At 54.0% G+C, this 23520-nt stretch overlaps 2 protein-coding genes across 2 annotated transcripts; both read left to right on the top strand.

Annotated features, from left to right (window-relative positions):
* Positions 1-6047: 6047 nt before the first annotated feature.
* KRT19 (keratin 19) lies at positions 6048-10131 on the top strand. Its single transcript, XM_077853181.1, has 6 exons — positions 6048-6521; positions 8441-8523; positions 8764-8920; positions 9226-9387; positions 9497-9622; positions 9750-10131. Exons 1-6 carry the CDS (start codon positions 6105-6107, stop codon positions 10002-10004), a joined length of 1200 nt encoding a protein of 399 aa, XP_077709307.1. The 5' UTR covers positions 6048-6104; the 3' UTR covers positions 10005-10131.
* Positions 10132-14851: 4720 nt separating this feature from the next.
* Positions 14852-19222, top strand: KRT15 (keratin 15). The gene is made up of 8 exons (XM_077853182.1): positions 14852-15529; positions 16413-16495; positions 16621-16777; positions 17242-17403; positions 17489-17614; positions 17780-18000; positions 18323-18348; positions 18866-19222. The coding sequence occupies exons 1-8, from the start codon at positions 14978-14980 to the stop codon at positions 18955-18957; spliced, it is 1419 nt and encodes a 472-aa protein (XP_077709308.1). The 5' UTR covers positions 14852-14977; the 3' UTR covers positions 18958-19222.
* The last annotated feature ends 4298 nt before the right edge of the window (positions 19223-23520 follow it).

Below are 23520 nucleotides of genomic sequence, written 5' to 3'. Positions count from 1 at the left end.
GCACAGAGCTCCCAATGGGGCTCCAAGAGCCCAGGGCCAAGACAGAAGCAGAGAGAAGCACCCCTGGCCAGGTGGCCCCCTGGCCCCTCCTTGTGTGCAGAGGAGCCTGTACCCCGTCACGTACACTGAGCCCCTCAGGAGGGAGAGGCACTCTGTCTTCCCAAAGTGTGGAATGTGGCATCTAAGGGAAAGCTGCCCGTCTCCCTTCCCCCACTGCCTGGACAAGGGGCAGTTCCCAAGGACTCTGAGCTTCTTCCCCTCCCCCAGAATTGGCCCTGGTTCCTGTCAGGCTGGTTTTTCCTCCCCTGGGGCTTGAAGAGGAACACCGGGGGGCCATCCTGACCCAGCCTGCCCTGCCCCACCTTTCCTGGGTTCCCACTGGTGGAAAGTGAGAGAGATGAGCTGCCACAGAGTCAGCCAGACCCGGGCTGCTGGCCTTGGGTCTCTATGACACCACGCACCTGGGCACCCGGCCAGAGCGAGGTCTTGAGCTCCTCGGAGCATGGCCAATATTTCTTATCTCTGTCTCTTACAACCCATGCTCACTGCTAGCACTTAATTCAGGGCCTCTTTATCTGTAACTCGGACTAAATCAGCAGACCCTAAACTGGTTTCCTTTTTTTTTTTTTTTAAAGATTTTATTTATTTATTCATAGAGACACAGAGAGAGAGAGAGAGAGAGAGAGAGAGAGGAAGAGACACAGGCAGAGGGAGAAGCAGGCTCCATGCAGGGAGCCCGACGTGGGACTCGATCCCAGGTCCTCAGGATCACACCCCGGGCTGCAGGCAGTGCTAAACCGCTGCACTACCGAGGCTGCCCAAAAGCACATCCCTAAACTGGTCTCCTTACCCCAGACCACGTCTGCCTCCCTCGTATCGCCAGCCTCCTCATCGCATGGAACCTGCAGTAATTTCTAAAGTATATGTTTGGGGACAAGTGGGTGGCTCAATCAGTTAAGTGTTTGCATTGGGCTCAGGTCACGATCCCAGAGTCCTGGAATTGAGTCCTGTGTCGGTCTCCCTGCTTAGTAGGAGCCTGCTTCTCTTTCTCCCTCTGCTGCTTTTTTAAAAACTTAAAAAAATAAATGAAATATTTAAAAAATTTAAAAAAGAAATTATTACCTGTTAATACATAAACACGAAACAGATTCCCCATAAATATATCCTTGTAAAAATTAGAATAGGAGAGATAAGTGTGGGTTCCCCTTGACTAGGAGCCTTCACCAGGCTCAGAGGAAATCCTTGTCTTCACTCTGGTGCATTTCCTCCTGCATCTCTGTGCTTCCGTGCATAATCATATGTACATGTAGAAAGAAGTCACCTTTTAAGTGTATGCCAGCCTTAATTTATCCTATGTATTGTTCTCCACCTTTATCCAAGACCTCATTTTTCAGGGGTTTTTGTGTCACTGTCTATTGACATTACTCATTGTTTGTTACCCAGTTTTACTCAACTGTCACCAGTGGTTTGTCTTTCCATTCTGACAAATGGTGCTTCAGAGAGCATCCTTTTATGCCTCCTTGAACCTATGACCAAGGAGTTCTTTGGGGTAACCAAGAAAGAGCGAAACTGGTGGCTTGTGAGGTATGTGGATTTTTGTGGGAAGACTGCTAAATCAGCCTGCAAAACGGTCACTACAACTGCCCTCCTGCCATGTTTGAGGGAGTTCCTTTGCCCACAGCTTCCCCAACACTTGACAGGATCCCCAACACTTGACAGACTCCGTAATTTTTGCTAGGCTTATGGAAAAGAGTAAAGCTCCTGTCTTCTCCTGGCTGCCCTCAGTTGGATGGGGAGTGGGGGTAGGGTGGAGAGGGAGCCTGGTGCTGTTTATGGAAACTTCCAGCCAGACTATTCACAGTCCTATCTTCTACTTCTCTGCTCAGGGCACCTGGTACCCTGAGCTCTGTGGAGCTCCCTATGCTCCCAAGCCCTGGTTTCAGCTTCTTCCTGTTTGGGCTTTCAACGTTTTGTGGGAGTTAATCATCTACTGTTGCGTCTTGTTTTATTCTCCCCAATATTCTTTGTCAGCTTTTTTTTTTTAAAATTTATTTTTTATTGGTGTTCAATTTACTAACATACAGAATAACCCCCCAGTGCCCGTCACCCATTCACTCCCACCCCCCGCCCTCCTCCCCTTCTACCACCCCTAGTTCGTTTCCCAGAGTTAGCAGTCTTTACGTTCTGTCTCCCTTTCTGATATTTCCCACACATTTCTTCTCCCTTCCCTTATATTCCCTTTCACTATTATTTATATTCCCCAAATGAATGAGAACATATAATGTTTGTCCTTCTCCGACTGACTTACTTCACTCAGCTCTTTGTCAGCTTAACAGGGTTTTAGGAAGGAGCGGAAATTAATGTGAGTATTCAATCTAACACACTTCATCAAAACTAATACGTCTCTATAATCCCCTGCCAGATTGTTAGCTTCTTAGAAGCAGCAAAATCTTGCTTCCCTCCTGTATCCCAGCACCTAGTACTATGCCTGGCAGCTAGGGGACAGACCCAGATACAGGGTCAATGAAGGAAGGCACAGGTTAGAAAGTACCTTGAGCATTCCTCGCTGATGGTCCCCTGGGAGAAGAGGATGGTATCTAGGGAAGGGTTACTACTTTACACAACAAACAAGTTCATGTAATCTGCACACTTTTATCTTTCTCTCCTTCACCTTATTAATTCTGCTCTATTCACATGCATTCTACCTCCTTGGAGGGGCTGAACTCAGAGCTTTGCTTCAATGACCCATGGACTGACCAAATAAATAATCATGTATTGGAGCAGGGAGGACAAGTTAGGATCTTAACAGGTGACACTCTGCCTTTCCCAGGTTGATGACTCTTGTTCCAGAACAGTGGAAGAAGGGAACCTGACCTCCATCCTATGAGAGGAGCACAGCATTTCTGGTTGGTGCTGTGGCTTTAGGGCATTAAAGATCTGGGCTTGAATGTGGGGTCCACTCTTACTTGTGTGACCTTGGGTCAAGTTATTAATCTCTGAGCCTCAAGTTGATCATTGGAGTGGATCAGCTTTTCTTGTGACATATGGATTATTAATAGGTGTTACCTGACAAAAGATTCCAGTATCTAGTATACTTGGTAAATGTTGGTCGGACCAAGTCAAATAATAATACTTAGAATAATCTATAATATATAATAATATTTATGATATAAAAATACACGTATTTATTATATAATACTTTTAAATATTGTGATATTATTATTTCATGATTAAATTATATAACACAATAGCATTTTTTGAGTGCTCACTATGTGTCAGGCACCCTTACAAGCACCATCTTATTTAACCCTCAAAAGAACCCCGTGAACTAGGTTGTTACTATTATTACTATTTTAATCTCTATTTTACAAATGACTCAGGTTATCAGAGTTTTTGGTACCATGCACTGTAACTCTCTAAAAGGGAATCAAAACAAGCAGTGTTTCTGATCTTCTATGACAGTGCCTCCCTATCCCACTGGGATCTCACCGCGCTAGGGTTCTGCAGACACCAGTGGGGGCCAGAGCTTGGGAAGGGAGCTCCTCTGGTCAAACAGGGGCAGATTGGAGATTGCTGGTTGCGGGCAGTTTGTTACTGAATGCGCAGCAAGCAGCCGCTTGACCCCTTGATTCCATCTCTGGGGAGGGCAGCCTGTTCAGATCATTCTCCTGAGTTCTTGATGTACCAGAGACCTGGTCATAACCATACAGCTCACAGGGAGGAAGGTGCAGGGCACTGTTCTGGCCAGAGAGTGGGAGTGGGGGATTTTTCCACCTGCATTTAAGTCTGGGGTTTACTGCTTTCAGAGTTGGTATGAGATTCTGGAAACAGGACCCAAAGGAGTTGTTCTGGAGCTGGGACTTCCTTGAAAGGGAAAGCAGCGGCTCTGTCATACTCAGAAACCCTGGCCACGGCCATGGGGCTGAGGGTTGAGAGGCTGGAAGGCATACACCTGGCTGTGGACCCAGCGAGTCATCACTCCTCTCGGAGCCTCTGTTTTCTCCTGTGTGAAACAGGCTGGGCTGCTGGCTGGGAGGATCCAATGAGACGAGATGTGCAGACTCTGAGCTGTACCCCCCTGGGTTGGTTGATCTATGATTATGGCCCTGGGGTGGGCACTGGGACTTGAAGCTTCTCTGGAGTTGAAGGAGCTCACAATCCCTTAATATTTGGGGGTGAGAGTGGGGGACTATTGGTCCTACTTTTGTTTCCTTCCACAAAGTCCCTTCCCTAAGCTTCCTATGAGGCCAGAAAAACAGATTCCAGCTGGGGCTGTGTGTGCGTAGCAACTATCTGGCCCACAAAGAGCAGGCCTCCTTTTCAGGGTCAAATAAAGAGTGACTCACCTCAGACCAGCCCTGGCAGCTACAACCTTTGTGAAGGCCCAGCCCCACCCTGATTTCAGGGCCTGCCTTGGGTCACACTGGCCTTTCCCTTTTGGGCACTTCGGGCCCTCTTGCAGGTCTGATTCACTAGTTTAAACAGCCTCAGGCTGGCCTTCCTGCACGGCTCAGGGCTCTTCCTGGTGGGTTAGGGGGTGTGTAGGTGGTTTCCTGGCCCCCTCTCCTGGATAAGTGGGTGTCTGGGAGGCAGTTTCTTGGGACTGGTTTCAGAGGCTGGGACAAATCTTCCTTTAGCCACAAGTGGACCAGGTGATAGTATGCAGAAAGGAGGGTTGAGACTTCACAGGGGGGAAACTGAGGCCTGTTGCTGGCCTACCTCCCTAACACCATCTCAAAAGGGCATAGGGCCTCTGTCTTGCGACTGGGTGACTGCTCTGACCTAAGGAACCATGGGGACAGTTCTGAGGAGGGGTGAGGTCCTTGAGAACAGCAACTAAGGTGAGGTGCAGGCAGTGTCTGGCAGGGGGCCTGGCCCTTCCAAGTGATCAAAAAGGGTGGGTGGAATCGTTGCAAGGGATGAAGAGCAGGGCTGGGGGCTGTGTGCAGGGAGGAGGGCTCCTTCCTCTTATCGTGGAAGCACCCTGGCCGTGCCTAGCAGCTCAGTGTTCATCCAGGTGCTAGGACAGGAAGGACCCTGTCAGGTTCCAGGATTCAGCCTGACACGCTCCTTCCAGATGCTCACAAGGGGGGTAGGGATTCTATCCCATTTTTGTCTCTGTGTAGCAAGTGCTAAATGTCTCATGGGCAAGTTATTTGCCTCCTGCAGGCTTGGATTCCCCATCATGATTTCAGTATATCTGTGTTGAACGAATGCATGATTTGGGGGCTGGAGGGTAGAGGTTGCTCTGGAGGGGGTGGGCAGGAAGAAGCCCCAGTGAAGGTCTGCCCCAGGTGGGGTCTGGCTTGAGTTTGGGGTTGCCAAGTAGGCCTTTCCAGTGCAGCTGCAGAAGCCTCCTGGCAGCTGTTCTCAGGAGCCGGTGCTCACCCCAGGGCTTTGCATGGCTCCAGCAGGGCGGGGCAGCTTTGTCTTAGGAGGCCCATGGCCAGAACTCCCTCTCTGGGGGCCTGAGAGGGAGTCAGGGTGTGGGTGATCCCCAAGGGGCAGGTTGTAATTCCAAGTGGGCGTAGGAACCTTCTGAATGTATTGAGGGGAAGTGTTTAACTCCCATCCCAAGGGAGCTGCTTCAGAACATAATTCCAGAAGGGTCTCTGAGTGATGGGGGGTTGGAGAAGGCAGGATGGGGTATAGGAGTCCACTCTCAGAGGGACTTCATTCCTGGGGTGTGTGTGTGTGTGTGTCAAACTTGGGTTAATCTTAAGGGCTTCATGGGGGAGGGCTGGAATGTGAATGAGGGTGTCTAGGTGTGTGATGGGGGTGAAGAAGGGAATGAGTGTGACAGGAGGTGTGCAGTCGGGCTCCGGAGCGGCTGGGGTGGGGCAGTTTCCCTGCAGGGCCGCAGGAAGGAAGAGCTGGAGGTAGAGCCACCAAGAACGGACCAATGGGGAGAGTGCCCATATTTGCACTCAGGAGCCTGCAAATTCCTCGGGGCTCAGATATCCGCCCCGACTCCCCCCCTACCCTCCCCCCCCCCCGCCCCGCCTCGGCCCGCCCCAGGCATAAAAGTCTCCAGGTGAGGCCCTCGCCACTCCTCTCGCCCACCGCTGCTCCTGCGACCAGTGTGGCCCGCGCGCTCCTTCGCCATGACTTCCTACAGCTACCGCCACTCGTCCGCCACCTCGTCCTTCGGGGGCCTGGGCGGCGGCTCCCTGCGCCTCGGGCCGGGCGGTGCCTTCCGCGCGCCCAGCATCCACGGGGGCTCGGGCGGCCGCGGCGTGTCTGTGTCCTCCGCCCGCTTCGTGTCCTCGTCCTCCGGGGGCTACGGCGGCGGCTTCACGAGCGGCCTGGGCCGGTCCGATGGGCTGCTGGCGGGCAATGAGAAGCTCACCATGCAGAACCTCAACGACCGCCTGGCCTCCTACCTGGACAAGGTGCGCGCCCTGGAGGAGGCCAACGGCGACCTGGAGGTGAAGATCCGCGACTGGTACCAGAGGCAGGGGCCCGGGCCCGCCCGCGACTACAGCCACTACTTCAAGACCATCGAGGACCTGCGGGACAAGGTGGGCGGCGGCCCAGCTGCGGAAGGTGCACCTGCCGCGCGAACCCAGCCCCGCGGGGCCCGGCAGGCAGCCGAGCCAGCACCCGGCGGGGCGGGAGCGAGCCCGTTAGGTCGTGGGAGGGCCGCGGGTGGGGCAGGGAGCCGGGGGCAGGTGAGGGGCGCCGGCCGGTGCGGCAGGAAGTGGAGGTCCGGGTGTCAGAGAAGGGGGCGGGTTAGTGGCGGGGCGGGGCTGGTGGGTGGGGAGGCCTGGGAGGGGCTTCCGAAAGAGTGGGAGATGGGACCGTGCTTTGAGCCGCCCGGGGACAAGCAACAGTTTGGCCTGGGAGGAATGCAGTCCACCCCGGGCCAGACCTACCCCCTGCCGCCCCCGGCGCAGGCCCCTCTGCATTCCTTTTCTCCGCTGGGGCACGTCTGGTTTCCATCACGCTCCAGGCTGAAGCCCCTCCTGCCCCGCCCAGGGAGGGTGGGCTCACCGGACTTCGGAACTTCTGGGAAGAACGGGAGGGGGCATATGCTAATGGCCTGCAGACTTGGTCTAGGCGGGCAGCCCCGCCTCCCCGGGGTCCTTCTCGGCAACAGTTCCGTGTGGGTGGAGAGTCCTGGGGTTGGGGGTGCTGGAGCTGTAGAGTCTAAGAGGAGCTCCTAAGGGCATGTAGGGTGGGGCTTGGCCTCCACCCTCAGGGAGAAGCTGGGAGCTCTGCCTCCAAGAAATGTGTCAGAAGCCAGTGGGACATTTAATGATCCGCACGTGCTGGATCTCCAAACACGCAGCTCTGCACGGCGTTGCCCAGTGCCTGCCATGTGCCCAGCATGGTGCTGGGTGCCAGGTGCCAGGGGCATAGAGCAGACTGACCAGACCTGTGGACAAGGAGGGACAGCTAGAGTTGTAAACAACAAAGTAGGATACTGCTTACACAATTTAAAAATTGTAACCTAACAGTAAGAAATACATTTTACCATGTATCTTCATCCATTCTCTGTCATACACACTCAAAATGGAAGCAAAACTTTTTTTTTTTTTTTTTAAGATTTATTTATTTGAGAAAGGAGAGGGGAGAGAGGGACAGGAGAGGGAGAGAGGATCCTCGACTCCTCAACTCCCCACGGAGTATAGAGCCCTATAGATTAGGACCTGAGCTGAAATCAAGAGTCAGCTGCTTAACCAACTGAGCCACCCAGGTACCCCGGGAACACTTTCTTGAAACAATTCTTACCATACTGTGGGTGATCTCTTTTTATGTTTTGTATTCTGTTCAGGTTCATTAAAAAACTATGCAAATTACCTCCCAGTACAATGATTGATGATGAGTTGTGACTTGCTCTTTGGAAAACATAAACCCAAGTACCTCAGTCAAGGCTGTGAATATGCACCTCACAGCAGAGGGACCTCAGACAGGTCAAGGAATCCTGAACTTCCATTTCCTGCCTCTCTGAAATAGGCATACCCGCTGACCTGGCATGAAGGATGAGGTGCAAAGTAACTGGCGCATAGCAGATGCTGAACTAATGGGAGTTCCCTTTCCTGAGGCAGAAAGTGCTTTGAATGGGGGGTACAGACAAAGGTACCCCAACACTACATCTGGTTTGCAGATCACTAGAGTCTGCCTCCTGTAAGACCATTTAGTTTCCCTGCGTGCAGATCTCAGATACTTTCCTCTCAGACTTCTCTCCTTGCCCTCCCACATCCATCCCCTAACCCCTGGCTCAGCGTCCCTGACAATGCTTTCTCCTGCTCCAGCTCCTGGGCATGGATTGATTCCAAGACCTCCCAGAGAGCAGGCCACTGGACAGCTGAGACATGGCTGGGGCTTTGGTCTCTAGGCAGTAGAGGCATATTCATTTGCTCTCTTCTAGGGAGAAAGGAGGCAGGGAGTGCCAGTATGCTGAACTGGTGCCATCTTCCTGCTTCTTATCTTCCAGATTCTTGGTGCCACCATTGAGAACTCCAAGATTGTCCTGCAGATTGACAATGCCCGTCTGGCTGCGGATGACTTCCGAACCAAGTGAGTCTATGTTGGCCTTGGAGAGCTGCAGAAGCCGGGGCAGGGAAGGAGGGGCAATCCCAGACCCTTTGGGGCTCAGTGCAGGTGGCAGGGGCTACTGGATTCTGTTCTCACTCACCCCAGCTGGCCTGAAGCATCTCCCAACCCCCCGGACTCCTGAACCCTGGGGGAGATGGGGGAGGGAAGTCTCCAGGGGTTCTGAGGAAATGCTGGTCTGACAACACTCATTTCCTCTGAAAGGTTTGAGACGGAGCAGGCCCTGCGCATGAGTGTGGAGGCTGACATCAATGGCCTGCGCCGGGTGCTGGATGAGCTGACCTTGGCCAGAGCTGATCTGGAGTTGCAGATCGAAGGCCTGAAGGAGGAGCTGGCCTACCTGAAGAAGAACCACGAGGAGGTAGGCTTCAGGCTGGGCTTCTGTCCATTCCACCCCAACTTCCCAGGACTGAGGACACTTGGGTAGCATGTATCCTCTCAACCATGGTCACCTTGCTGCACCCTTGGCATGGCCTTGGGTGTGGAGCAGGGCTCCCAGGGTTCCAGCAGTGGATGGTGTCCCCCTCGTCTGTCTCCTCGTGCTGGCTCCTTAGTCTGCCCCTGAACTAGCCCCTTTCTGTTTGGGGGATGGGGGAGTGAGACCTGGCCCAGGCCCAGCAGGCTCTGGGCTCAGACATGCCCATCTCCACTGCTGTGTCTTTCCAGGAAATCAGTGCCCTGAGGGGCCAGGTGGGTGGCCAGGTCAGTGTGGAGGTGGATTCCGCTCCTGGCATTGACCTTGCCAAAATCCTGAGTGACATGAGAAGCCAATATGAAGTCATGGCTGAGAAGAACCGGAAGGATGCTGAAGCCTGGTTCACCAGCCGGGTATGTAGGGGGAAGCAGATTCCCTTTGGGGAGGTGGCAGGGAGAGAGGTCTTCACACTCTCAGGTGAGTTCTGCCTTGGGCTTATTTCTTCTGCCTCTTTTATTGCAGACTGAGGAGCTGAGTCGGGAGGTGGCCGGCCACACAGAGCAGCTGCAGATAAGCAAGACGGAGGTCACTGACCTGCGGCGCACCCTCCAGGGTCTGGAGATCGAGCTGCAGTCTCAGCTAAGCATGGTGTGTGCCCCCTGCCCCGGGATGCACTGGTGCCCACGTAGCCTTGCACAGCCTGGGTCATGGCTGTGCCCATGCCGTCCCTGGGAACCAGCCTCCAGTTAATCTCGTTCCCTCTCCCTGTCCTCAGAAAGCTGCCCTGGAAGGCACACTGGCGGAAACAGAGGCCCGCTTTGGAGCCCAGCTGGCCCAGATCCAGGCTCTGATCAGCAGCATGGAAGCCCAGCTGAGCGATGTGCGTGCGGACACTGAACGGCAGAACCAGGAGTACCAGCAGCTCATGGACATCAAGTCACGGCTGGAGCAGGAGATTGCCACCTACCGCAGCTTGCTGGAGGGCCAGGACGCCCACTACAACAACCTGCCCACCCCCAAGGCTCTCTGAGTCCAGCAGCCTCCTGGGCTCCCTGCTCTCCTGCGGATGGGGTGCCCCTGGGTAGGGCCATGGGAGGGGAGGGACCCTACCCCTGGCTCTTTCCCTGACCTGCCAATAAACCTTTATGGCTCCAGGAGGGATGTTGGGTCTGTTTTCTCAGTCCATAAAGATGGGCCAGAACTTGGTCCTGTTTAGGATTTATTTGGATCAGAATACACCCTGTATTCCCAGGAGAGGGAGGGAGGGTGCTCACCAACTCCTACTGTTATGGTAATTCCTGTTTGCAGAACTCTTCTTCATTTATCTAACCTATTCCTTAAAACAAGCTTGTGAAATAAACATTGCTCCCCTCTTTATTTTTTAAGATTTATTTTATTGATTTAAGAGAGATGAAGAGAGAGCGTGGGCGTGAGTGAGGAGAGTGGCAGGAGAGAATCCCCAAGCAAGCTCCCTGCTGAGCACAGAGCCCAATGCAGGGCCAGATCCCAGGACCCATGAGATCATGACCTGAGCCAAAACCCAAGAGTTGGACGCTCAATGGACTGAGCCACCCAAGTGCCCCGCATTGCTCCCTTTTTACCAAGGGGTAAACTAAAAGTCAGAGAGCTGAAGTCGTTTGTACGTATAACTGTTCTAAACATGCAGCAGAGGCGGGATTTGAAACTGGGTTTGTTTGTTTGTTTGTTTTTCAGATTTAGTTTTCTTTCCATTTTACTCCCTCAAGAGTTGGTGTGTATTTGTGGGTCTGAAATTAATGTTCACTTGAGCACCTAGTATGTACCATTTGATCGAACAACCCTATATGGGTGGCATCTTATAGAGCAGGGAACAGGCTCAGAGAGGTTAAGGAACTTGTCCAAAGTCACACAGAGACTTCATGGCAGAGACAGGACCAGGAGCTAGGTGTCCTGATGATTGGCCCAAGGTGGCACCCCTACCCCAGTCTTCTGGGATTGACACTCCTTGTGCCAGGTCCTTACACCTTCCAGTCTTGCTCCATGTGAGGGCCTAAGACTGGGATCCCCTGAGGCAGTTCATTTGATACATTTTTCTACCTAACTGAGGGAGAACCTGGGCTTTGGGGGTCAGAGCCTGAGTCATGGAGGCGGGCATCCCACCTAGAAGGCTGCGGAGGGTGTGTGTGTGCATGCACTAACATAGTCATCCATTCCTGGGCAGCCCCACATAAGCCCCTTACACCCACCTGCTCATACCTGGGCCCAGAGCCTGGAGTGGGACCCGGCTGTGACCCAGACCTCCCATATAAGACCCCCAACCTGGCTTTGCCTGTGGCTGGTCCCAGGCCAGCAAAGGAGCATAAGTCTCAGCTTCCTGGTATAATTCTGCCCTTTTGTGGGCATGAGCTTGCCCCTGTGGTTTATAGTTCGGCTGCCAAGAACTGAGGCCAATTAAAGGTATATAAGTAGTTCCACTTCCCCTTGGCTGAGAGTTTCAGGCTGAGTGGGTGTGTTCGGTCCCATGGAGCTGCCTGACCACAGGCCACCCCTGTGCCAGAGGGGAGCAAGTGAGGAAGTCTCAACCCTGGGGCCCCCAGAAGGTCTTCTGTAGGAGAAGGAATGGAACGCTGGCTGCTGTGAGTGCCCAGCGCCGTGCGAAGGAAGCTGTGATCCAGGCATGCCGTGTGCTAATAATCCTGCAGGATGTGCTCTTGCATGGGAGAGGTTCCTGGGGGACCCCAGAGCCCAGCTCTCGCTTCTCTCCCTGGGCCAGGAGCCCCATCTGCCACCTCCCTAGCAATTCTGCTGTGGCCTCCAGCACCCACAGCGCCTCCACTCCCACTTAATTTCAGAGGCCTGGCCTCACCCCTAGGCTGGGACTGCCCAGAGATTTTTGTCCCCTGTTCATGAAAGCCTCTGTTGTCACAGCTGAAACCCTCCCCTATGCCCCAGAGGCCCCTGGAATGTGGCTGTGGGGCGGGGTCTGAGCCCACACAGGTGGGGCAGGTGACTGGGGCACAGGTCTGGGTGTGAGGAATGAAGCCTGCCTTTGTGTATGTGGTGGGGGGTGGAGAGGCAAGGGCAGAGAAGCTTTTCTGTCCCTGGCTGGGAGCTGAAACTAGGGGTACTGGGTTGACAGAAAAGCTGGCACAGAGGAGAAGGAGAGGGAGGGAAGGAGAGAGAAGGGGAGAGGATTCAAGGGGTGAGGCTTTCCATCTCTGCTGGCCACTGTGACCATTTCAGTTTGCAGAGCATTTCCTGTTGGTCGGTGGTGGGTCATATGGCTCCATCCCTATCGGCAGGCGGGAGAGTGGTTATATCCATTTTCCAGATTGGCAGACTGAAGCTGAGATGGGCGGCTGGATTACCCAAAGCCATTTACCTAAGAGAGCCACGTACCTGATGTACCTGACGGAGGAGGAGTTACCCAGGACCCAGGACTTGTGCTCTCTCCATCCCTAGCATCTCCCTGGGGAGTGGGGGCGGTGAGGGTGGATTTATGGAGACCACACCCCCATGCATCATTGGATGCTCACTGTGGCCCTGTAGCAGGACTCAGTGCTAATGGCTCCATTTTCCCCCCTTTTTGTTTATCCTGGTAAAATACACATATAATTTACCATCTTAGCTGTTTTTAAATGTATAGTTCTGTGGCGTTAAGTCCATTCACATTATTGTGCAACCAGGACCACCAGTGTATGCTCATGACTGTTTCCATCTTGAAACTCAAAATCTGTTAAATAGTAACCCCTTCTGTGATTCTAACTACCTCATACAAGTGGGAAAATGGCCCAATTTTAAGTTGGGAACCTGGCTCAGAGAGGCTGAGTCACACGCAGAGGTGGAGTCCAGCCCAGGCTTTTCCACTGGGCTGCACATCCCATCCCAAGGAAAAAAGGCCTGGGGACGACGTGTCTGCAATGGGCAAAGGACAGAATCTGGCACATTGTCACAGGTGTGCTACCTGAGGCAGGGCCCTGGGCTGCAGCCTGGGCTGGAGCCAAACAGGGCTACGTCCCCAACCTTGCCCAGCCGCCTAGCTGGTGCTAATGAGCAAGCACCAAAGTGGCCCAGACTTTGAGCTCACAGGAACTGTTTGCTTTGAAAACAAGGATTGTGACTGCGGTGGCTGCTACGTCAGCATGAGCCTGATAGTGTTCAACAGCTACCTCTCTGGGGGTGCTAGAGGGGAGTCAGGGTGCAGAAGAGACGGCTGGCTGGGGCCCAGCCCTCCCTCAGCCTGGGGTGATGGTGTGTAATTGTTCATGTGTTAATTGCTGGGGCCGTGATGTCTGCAGAGGTTTTAATGAGCTGTGGCTGATCTGAGTTTGATTATTTTTCTTTCGGAGGAAAAGACAATACCCTCCCACCCACGAGACAATACCGCACTGTCTGTGCCCAGTGCTCAGAGGCCCAGCTCATTTATCCCCACCCACCTAGGCCTGCGGTCCTTCTCACACTGTCCCAGCTCGGACAGGAACCCCAGGTACTGATCCCCACTGTCTACTTCCTTAGAAGAGAGGAGCCAGGAGGAGGCAGGCTGGGCGCTCTCAGGCCTCTAGAAGCTGAGAGTGCCCCTCACTCACCACAGGAACGGGTCCAAGGGTTCACAGGCAGTAATTGATGGTGCTAGGATTTGAACCTGAGCCTCAGGGACCCGGGAGCTCTACCCACCTCACTGCGCTTCAGCCTTGGACCAGGTATCCTGCTGGCTCTCCAGATCAGCCTTGCCTCCCTCTGCCACCCCTCTGGCTTTCCCCAAGCCCCGCAGCCGGGGCCAGAAGGCCAGGCTGTGCCTCCTCGTGGCACTGCCCACATGTATCACGTATCCCTGGAAGCCGGCCCCTGGGTTGATGGCAGAGCAAAGGGCTCTCCTGAGTGTTCAGCTCCCCTCTCTGTCCTCAGCATCCTGCTCTGTGAAGAGGTGTCCTCCAGGCTGCCTGCCAGGCCTCCCTATCTCCACCCTCCCAACACTCAGGCACGTAGAGCCCTGGGTCGCATCCCTCCCCGGCTCCACAGCACCTGACAGGACAAATGGAGTTAATCTGGCCCTGCTATGCAGGGACATGCCTCTCCCTGGAGAAGGCAGGGGCTTCTTGGACCGTGCTCGAGTCTTATCTGCAGAGGTTTGCCCCAACGTGTCCTGGGAGCAAGCAAAGGTTCAATGACATGTGTAGTTGGCAGGTGGTGGGATTATCAGTCAGCTCCTTGTCAGCCTCGAGCCTCCTGGCCTTTGTGAGAGTGCCAGTGCAACTGGGCTGGGGGCTGGGGAGCACTGGGTGGGGAAGGGAAGGGAGGCCGGGAGGAGGAGAGTCCTGCTATGTCAGGGAAGTAACAGATGTAGGCTTCTTTGATCACCTTAGCTGCAACCTGACCCCCCTCTCCTGTTCTCAGCCTATCCTCATGGACCCCCAGCCCACCCATCCTCCAGAGGCCACCACTCTGCCTGGGCTCTGCAGGCTCACACATGGAGTTTGTGAGTGGGTCAGCACAGAGCAGTGATGGGGGTAGACTCCTAAACTGAGAGCCTGGGTAGGGTGTGTGGGGCAGGGGGTTGCTGGCTGCTTTGGGGTGAGGGTGGGGGGCTGGTGGCAGCAGAGAAGTCCATAGAGGGTAGATCTGGCCCCAGCTGCTCCAGCCCAGAAGGCGGAGGCCTGGTAGCTGCAGAGGGATCTGAGTTTGCTCCTCCACACAGAGTAGAGAGATGAACCTGCATTCGAAGTGTTAAAACCATGGCCCTGGGGCAAAACACCATTCATTCTGAATCATCTCTTTTGTTGCATTAAAAAAAAAGAAAGAAAAGAGAGATTCCACATCAGCCAGGCAGAGGTGTGCAGGCAGTTGTGTTTGAACACAGGATTTGGCTTCCCTTTGGGGGAGGAGACGAGGTTCCACAACACCCTCTGAGGGCTATATAAGGAGCCCCAGGCTGGGGGGTGACCGGCGCAGCGCTCTGCTTTCAGCCCAGCCTGCACCTCCACCAGCACCTCTTCTGCTTGCTGAGAGCTCACCAGCTGCCTGGCTATGAGCACCACGTTTCTGCAGACCTCTTCCTCCACCTTTGGGGGTGGCTCTACCCGGGGGGGTTCCCTCTGGGCTGGGGGAGGCGGCTTTGGTGGGGGGAGTCTCTATGGGGGCGGTGGAAGCCGCAGTATTTCAGCTTCTTCTGCTAGATTTGTTTCCTCGGGGTCAGGAGGGGGCTATGGGGGTGGCATGAGCTGTGGCTTCGGTGGGGGGGCTGGTAGTGGTTTTGGGGGTGGCTTCGGTGGAGGGGCTGGTAGTGGTTTTGGCGGAGGCTTCGGAGGTGGCCTTGGAGGTGGCTTTGGTGGGGGTTTTGGCGGCGGCTTTGGTGACTACGGTGGTGGCGATGGTGGCCTCCTCTCTGGCAATGAGAAGATCACCATGCAGAACCTCAACGACCGCCTGGCCTCCTACCTGGACAAGGTGCGCGCCCTGGAGGAGGCCAACGGCGACCTGGAGGTGAAGATCCGTGACTGGTACCAGAAGCAGAGCCCCAGCAGCCCGGAGCGGGACTACAGCCCCTACTTCAAGACCATTGAGGAACTCCGGGACAAGGTGAGTTCTCAAGTGTCAGAGAGAGGGGCACAGGTAGCTGGTGCCCGCACACGTCTCTAATATCAACATTCCTAATGCCTCAAGGAAACTCTTTCCTGCCCAGGCAATGACTGTTGGTGTATAGTTTGGAGAGCAGTGAATGCTTTTCAGGTGCGGATGCAGGCACACCTCCGCTCACTTTGGCAGCATGGGAGGATCCCGAGAATTTGGTCAGGACCATGGGGGTCCGAGGTGGGGGGCAGTTACACACACCCTGCAGGGCTCTGCATAAAGTGCCCCTTTGCTTCTTTTGTAAGAACGGTAAGTGTAGCCTCAGGAGCCCTGAATGCCAGGACCACCTGCCTCACCCTCTGAGGACATCTTTGGTGCCAAAAGCAGTACTGGGGCTTAGGAGACCTGCAACTCATTATGCCAGCCACTTACTCATCCTTTCAACTCACCTGGACCGATTTCCTCAGCTGTAGAATGCCTTCCTGACCCGCCGTCCAGGTTCCTATGGCTGTGACATGTTCTGTGGGTCCATGGCTATGTCAAGGTGTGCAGGAGGCCAGTGACCAGGGGAGGCTGGTGGACTATCCCCGAGAGGGCTGTTGTCAGAGTCCACTGAACCCCACCCCAACCCCTCCCAGCCAGGCAATTCCCATGGGGGAGTCCGGGCACCCCTCCCTCCTTGGTTTTTCAGGCCCTGGAAACAGGAAGGGTGGCATGGGGGTGGATCATTTAGTGGGTACTTGAGATGAGGCTGAGCACCACCCTGGGGAGCCTACTGGCTTCTGTGGCTGGTGTCAGTGGGGAAGTTGTCAGCGAGGGGTCTGACTCAGGGCGCAGGGTGGGGAGAGCATCAGGGGAGACAGAACAGGTACCAAGTCCCTGTCTCCTGCAGATCCTGGCAGCCACCATTGACAACTCCCGCGTCATCCTGGAGATCGACAACGCCAGGCTGGCAGCGGATGACTTCAGACTCAAGTGAGCTCCTGCCTCCCTCTCCCCTTCTGGATTCCCCCCTGTTTCTTGGCCTTCTCTCCCTCCTTCAGCTCCAACAGCCCAGGCCTCTTGCTCTTCCTTACTCTGGGCTCCCTCTCTCTTCCCAGATATGAGAATGAGCTGACCCTGCGCCAGGGCGTGGAGGCCGACATCAATGGCCTGCGCCGGGTGCTGGACGAGCTGACCCTGGCCAAGGCCGACCTGGAGATGCAGATCGAGGGCCTGAATGAGGAGCTGGCCTACCTGAAGAAGAACCATGAGGAGGTGAGGGCTGGCAGGGGCTGCGTGCTAGTGCCGGGAGGCAGAGTAGGGCCACTGGCACCTCCTCCTAGTTGGCTGAAGGGCTCCATGGTTCAGATACGCTCCCCCTCCACCCAAACAGGGGTTTCCATGGAGAGCAAGGAGGACCATCCTTTGGGGACCCAGACCCCTCTCCTTCTCAGACCCATAGCTAGGGCAGGTAGATAGTGTGACCTGCTGTCCTGATTGGGTTCAGGAGCTCAGACAAGGACCCTACTGTCTTGAGGTCCTCCCGTAGGACCCGGCAAGGAAGAGACGTCCTCAGAGCCAAGGGGTCTGTGTGATCAAGCCTTGTCATGTTCAGCGGGAAACAGAGGCCAGGGGTGGGTGCGCAGGAACTTGGAGGATGTATAGTGACTTGAGGGAGCCCAGACTCTCAGCTCTCTCTTCTGCCTTCTGTCCCTAAATGACCCCTGCCCACCTTGCAGGAGATGAAGGAGTTCAGCAGCCAGCTGGCAGGTCAGGTCAACGTGGAGATGGACGCAGCACCTGGCGTGGACCTGACCCGCGTGCTGGCCGAGATGAGGGAGCAGTATGAGGCCATGGCAGAGAAAAACCGGCGGGACGCCGAGGCCTGGTTCTTCAGCAAGGTGGGCCTGACTTTACAGCCCTGCCCCGGCTCCCCAGGACTCCCCAGGCTCCGTGGGCCTCACTTGTCATGTGTGTGACCTACAGACAGAGGAGCTGAACAAGGAGGTGGCCTCCAACACAGAGATGATCCAGACCAGCAAGACGGAGATCACAGACCTGAGGCGCACAATGCAGGGGCTGGAGATTGAGCTGCAGTCCCAGCTCAGCATGGTAGGGCCACCTGCCCCCAGCCCACCCCAGCCCACCCCAGTGTGGCCCAGCCTTTCCCACCGTCGAGGGCTGTTTCTCTGCACTCCGTTCGATGCCTGTCTGCATGCCCACGGCAGCTGCCTTCCTGGCCTGACCTGGTGTCTGCTGATCTATTGCTCCCTCTAGAAAGCTGGGCTGGAGAGTTCGCAGGCAGAGACGGAGTGCCGCTATGCCACGCAGCTGCAGCAGATCCAGGGGCTCATTAGCAGCCTGGAGGCCCAGCTGAGTGAGCTCCGCAGCGAGATGGAGTGCCAGAACCAGGAGTATAAGACGCTGCTGGACATCAAGACGCGGCTGGAGCAGGAGATCGCCACCTACCGCAGCCTGCTGGAGGGCCAGGACGCCAGGCAGGGGCGAGGGCGCAGTGGGGAGGAGTGAGGGAGGGGCCGGTTGGGGTTGGGGTGGAGAGTCCTCTTACTCAGACAGGAATGGGACAGCAAAAAGGAAACAGATGGGGCATTATTGTAGATCGGAATCTATCTGCTTTGGGATGGCAGGTCTAGACAGGCTTTTGGGATGTCCCAGCCTCTAGAGAAGTCAGATGTGTGGGTGGTGGTGGTGGTGGTGGGCTGCTGGCGAGGATTGCTTAGCGAGCCACCAGAGGGGTGCCTCCCTTAGGGGGACCTGGGCTCATGCCTTTCTCTTACATCTGCTTCCCCTCTCTTTCAGGATGGCTGGCATTGGCACCAGAGAAGGTAAGAAGGCTTTTCCCGAGTGGGGTAGCAAGGGGAGCTGGTGAAACCACCACTCCCCCTGGATGGGGTGGAAGGAGAAAGATGCCAAACATGCCAGTGGGGAGGGGACACACTCATGCTAGGCGGTATCTCTTCCGCAGGGACCTTCTATCAGCTTCAGGAGAGTGGGGGCTGAAGATTTATTGAGAACCTTCCAGGTTGAGCAGGTTTTGTCCAGAGAATAGATTCCCCTAGGCCCCACCTTCCTGCATTTAATAGTAAGAATCACTTCCTGTTCACCTGCAGTAAAAAACCCCAACTTTCTTGCTCACTGTGGGCATAACTGTTGCTGCCACCACCCACCTCTACCGTGAATGATTCCACACCAGACCTCCTGGCCACTCTCAAAGGATTGGCCAGTGGCCATTCTCAGAGATGTTGTCCAGTTCTCCCTGAGCTAAGCCAAAGTCCTACGTGCCTTGGGAAGGAGAACAGCAAGGGTCCCCCACTCTAAAAAGCATGTTCCTTCTTTCTACAGCCTCCCTGGGAGGTGGTGGTGGCAAAGTTCGCATCAACGTTGAGGAGACAGTGGACGGGAAAGTGGTTTCTTCTCGCAAGAGAGAAGTCTGAATGCCGGGTGCAAGAGAGATGTCCCTTATCATCCCACACTCCCCAGGCTGAGTGGAGGACTGGCCAGAGGGGCCAGAAGAGCAAACCCCAGTCCCTGCTTTCAGAGGGTCCACTTCTCCTTGTTGGGTGCTTGGCATGCTCCCCCCTCCAACTTTCCCCATCTGCTTTAGAGCAAGGATGGCCAAGAAGCAGCTGTCTTGTGTAACAAGCTCATTTGTACCATGTCTGTCTATGCAATAAAGAATTGCTTGGCCTTTTGCAAATATCTCATGGTAGTATGTCCACTTTTTCTTGTTGGAGGCCTCGTGGGCCTAGGACCCGCATGGTGACATCTCTTCTTATTTTGGCCTCTTCCTTGAATGGTCATAATTGATTCTTTGGGGTGTCCAGGGCACTTAGGACCAACTCAGGCTGCTCAGGTGACCTGCTGTTCTGGCTTATTCTGTCTAGTGATCGTGGAAACAGGAGATGGGGATATTCCTCAGAGAAGTTTGGCGCACCTAGCACAGTACTTGTCACATTGAACAATTATTTACTGAACGATTGACTGTATAGGTTGTATTGGTTCACCACTCGTGGTCGGCACTTTGCGAGGTGACTCCACCCTTGGGTCTTGTTTAATGCAACTGTAGATGGTCGGGATTTATGATTCTCATCTTGGAGATGAGGGAGTCAGGGAGGTGAATAACTTTGCCGGGGGCCTCATGGATGGATAGTGAACAACAGGGCTAGGACTGGGCCCCACATCTGCATGACTCAAAGTCTAGTGCTTGTTCCAGGAGCCCAGGTCCTGGCCCTTTACAGCTCATTGCCAAGACCTTCCCCCTTGTTTCTGGGCCTCCCACATGTGTCCCTAGAACCTCTCCTCTTTTCCAGTCAGGCACACCTGACCTCCAGAGTGGCTGAGCCAGGTAACATCTCTGCCACCTGCAAAGAGGAATCTTATCTACCCCATCACCCCCTGAAGCCACCACCCTCCTTCCCATAAGGCAATTAAAGTGCTCAGAGGGAAAGACAGCAACTCCAGGAAGCCCTCCCTGATTTCTCCAAGCTTAAGTCCAAAGAAACATTAATCCCTTATTGCCCTCCTTAGTCCAAACCCCACTCCTGCTCCTCAGTCTCTAGCATCTCTGCTCTTGGGCTTCTTAGAGCAGCAGCATCCACACACACTTAATTTGTTGCCTCTGGTCTGAGGCTGATTCCTCTGGGGTTCATAACCCTGGACAGAGGGCAAGGAATGAGGAAGCAGAGAACTCTGGGTGCTGTTGCTGGGCTGGGCTCTGGTGAGGACTAGGGGGAGAGGGAGAACCCGTTTCTTAGTCCTGCTGGGAAGAGGAGGTTGGAGGTGCTTCTGTTCTCCTGAGGATCAGATCATTTTGGGGGAGGATCAAGTCCTCTGAGAGGGCCCCCATGGGTTTTGCTGGGTGAAACTCCTTGCCCAGCAATCCTGGTTCGAGAGATGGCCATTCTCAGAGAGGTCCTTATTTTTTTTCTGGGAGAGACTTAATCTAGAATGTGCCTTCTTGAGTACACAATTTAAGGCCAGTCTTCTCTGGGGCTGGGGGAATGAAACAGAATTTGTTAAGTGTCTGGCACTATTCAGGGCTCTGGGCAGTGCATTCAATGGACGGCATCTCATTTTTTCTTCCAGGGGCTTTGTAAAGGTGGGGACAGTCTGCAGCATCGGTTTTCAGAGAGGAAACTGAGGCGCAGGGAAGTTCAGGAACTTGAATGAAGTCCCAAGCCAGGAAATTGTGAGGCTGAGTCTGGGACTGGTCTTTCTGATTTCAGACCCTTGATGTCATGAGGGTGATGGAAACTGGCAACACCTTTCTTAAGAGGGTGTGTGAGTCTGAAATCCCTTTCTTAACCTCCGTGGGCAGCCTGTTCAAATGTCATACAGCCATTCCTGTCAGAAAGATAATTCTCATGTCTAACCTTGGTCTCTCATGCCATGGCTTGAGATCATGTTGAAGTCCAAAGCATTAGCTGTCATGTCCCTGACATCCTGAGAGTAGCCAGGCCCCTTCCTGAGTCTCTTGGGTCCAAGGTCTGACTGTTGCTCCTGCTTCCCTGGTCTCCGGGCCTTTGTCAAGAAGTCTCAGGTCTTTGGGATCCCTGGGTGGCGCAGCGGTTTGGTGCCTACCTTTGGCCCAGGGCGCGATCCTGGAGACCCGGGATCGAGTCCCACATCGGGCTCCCGGTGCATGGAGCCTGCTTCTCCCTCTGCCTGTGTCTCTGCCTCTCTCTCTCTCTGTGTGACTATCATAAATAAAAAAATAAAAAAAAAGAAAAAAGAAAAAAAAGAAGTCTCAGGTCTTCAAAGCAACCCCAAAAGGGTTTTTTTTAGCCCATAGTTTGCCAAAATAACCTTCCCAAAGGTGCAGAGAGTAAAGGTGGGGCTCCCCACGCATCCAGTGGGCCTCGTCTCAGGGCCTGACCCTGGGCTGGAGAGGGAAAGCTGCTTCTGTTTCCTTGGAGTGCCCGATCTCCTGGGATTCTGGGGTCAGAGGGAGCCATCAGAGAAGTCCTTGGACTTGCCAAATCCTGTTTCCTGTTTGACCCTGGAATGAGATGCTCACACCCAGGGATTGATGGGTCCTGATTGAGCCCTTTAAATAGTCTTTGGGCAGAGATGGCCCGCCTTCTGCTTGCTCCTGGGCTGAAGTTGGGCTTGGTTGCCAGCCAATCAGGGAGGAAGGCAGCAGGCCTCCCTTCATCCCTCGAGAGGCTAGTTTTGGGACCAGGGATTAGGGCCTTGGGCTAATCTTGGGCGAGGCAAGGCTTCTCAGAGTTGCATGGGGCGTGCCATCCCATCTCCCTGAGGGACGGTCTCAAGGTTCTCTCTTGAGTTGATCTATATCTTAGTATCTCAAGAGGGGAACCTGGCCTGTGAGATGGGTGACAGCAGAGGTTGTCTCCTTGCACTGCTGAGCCCTCAATGTGGGAGCTGTGGGAGCTACATAAATATTTGTTGAATTAATGCATGATCTTACTCTTCCTCTGCCTTTTCCTGCCTTCTACATGGCTCCAGACATTCACTAGTATCTTGGGTGAGTGTGTACTTGATGACCACTTGTTTCTCAATGGGCAGCTGGCAGCTTCTCCTGTGAGATTCGCAGCTGGGATGACCCCATTGGATGCTATTCTTGGTTGCCATCCCCTCTTCACCTAAAGCCAGCAAAGTATCCCTGAAATGACTTCTGAGGCATTTGACAGCTTCCCTCTGCCAGGAATAGTATTTGGAGGTACTTAAAGACCTTTTCCCCAGGAAATGTAAAACTGAATTGGGGAAATAAGATAGGAATGCCACCAACTGTCACTTGTCTGGTCCTTGTGGACACCATGCTGGCTGTAGGGACCAGAGAGGGAAGCAGAGCAAACTGGCACAGAATGGAGGCCCAGGACAGGTCATGACACAAGGATGAGCTTGAATTTCCTCATTTGTAAAAGGGATGGCATAGCAACCTTCTGCCTGCCAAATTTTCTCATGCGTCAGGCGCCTCTCAAATGCGAACTCATCTAATGCCTGGTTTTCAGTTGTGGTCACCAAACCACTGAAAGGTTGAGTAACTTTCCCAAGGTTATACAGCCAGTCAATGGCAGATATGGGGTTGAAACACAGTTGCACCTAATTCAAAGCCTTTGCCAACCTCATTGGTTTTCTGAGAAGCCTGAGTGGTATGAAAGGGATTTTAGAAAGCTAGGTACTACAGCCATATAAGGACCTGGGGCATTGACCCTGGGACTGATCTCTCTGATTTCAGACTCTTAATTTTCCCTTGATGTCATGAGCATGGTAGAAACTGACAACACCTTTCTTAAGAGGGTGTGTTAATCTGAAATCCTTTTTTTTTTTTTTTTTGGTATATTTTTTTATTGGAGTTCGATTTGCCAACATATGAAATCCCTTTCTTAACCTCTGTCCGAAGCAACTTTCTGCCTGTCAAGTCTGGAGAAGGCTCCTGAATACTGCTACGTGAAACAAGTGACTCTGAGGGCAAGGGGGCTGACCAGATGGCCCAGGTTCACTGCCTGGGGAAGGTCTGCTTTTCCTGAGATGCTCCTTCCCCATCTGAGAGCCTCAAGATGTTTTCTAGGGGGTGCTCAGCCATCCTGGGCTCCAGGCCCTGTATGGTTTAGGGAAAGAGAGAAGAAGGAAAGAGCCTGATCCGAGAGCCAAGCGAGGATCCCCAAATTAGGAGCTGTGGCACAGGATTTAAGCCTCTGTGCACATGAACAATCTGGCAACACTGTGCAAATCCTTGAGAATCAGAGACTCAGAAAGGCATTTCACTGAAGGAAACTTAGAAGTCATGTAACATAAGGTCCATGAGTTTGTGGGGAGCTGGAAAGCCACGAATTTCTTTTTGCCTCCATTGCCTTGGGCCTTGGCATTCTGAGTCTCATGTTTGCCACGTGTGAAATGAGGACTTTGGATGGGAAAATTCCTATGACGACTCTGGCTTTGACATTCTGCATTGAGCACCTCACAAACCCCCGAGTTTTGGGGCCCACACCAGGACAGACAGCAGATAGGTTGACCTGTCAGGCCATCAGCTG

This window comes from Canis aureus, chromosome 16, assembly GCF_053574225.1.
Source record: "Canis aureus isolate CA01 chromosome 16, VMU_Caureus_v.1.0, whole genome shotgun sequence".
Lineage (NCBI taxonomy): Eukaryota > Metazoa > Chordata > Mammalia > Carnivora > Canidae > Canis > Canis aureus.
The sequence above is the reverse complement of the archived record's forward strand: the minus strand, read 5'-3'. Positions and strand labels throughout refer to the sequence as shown.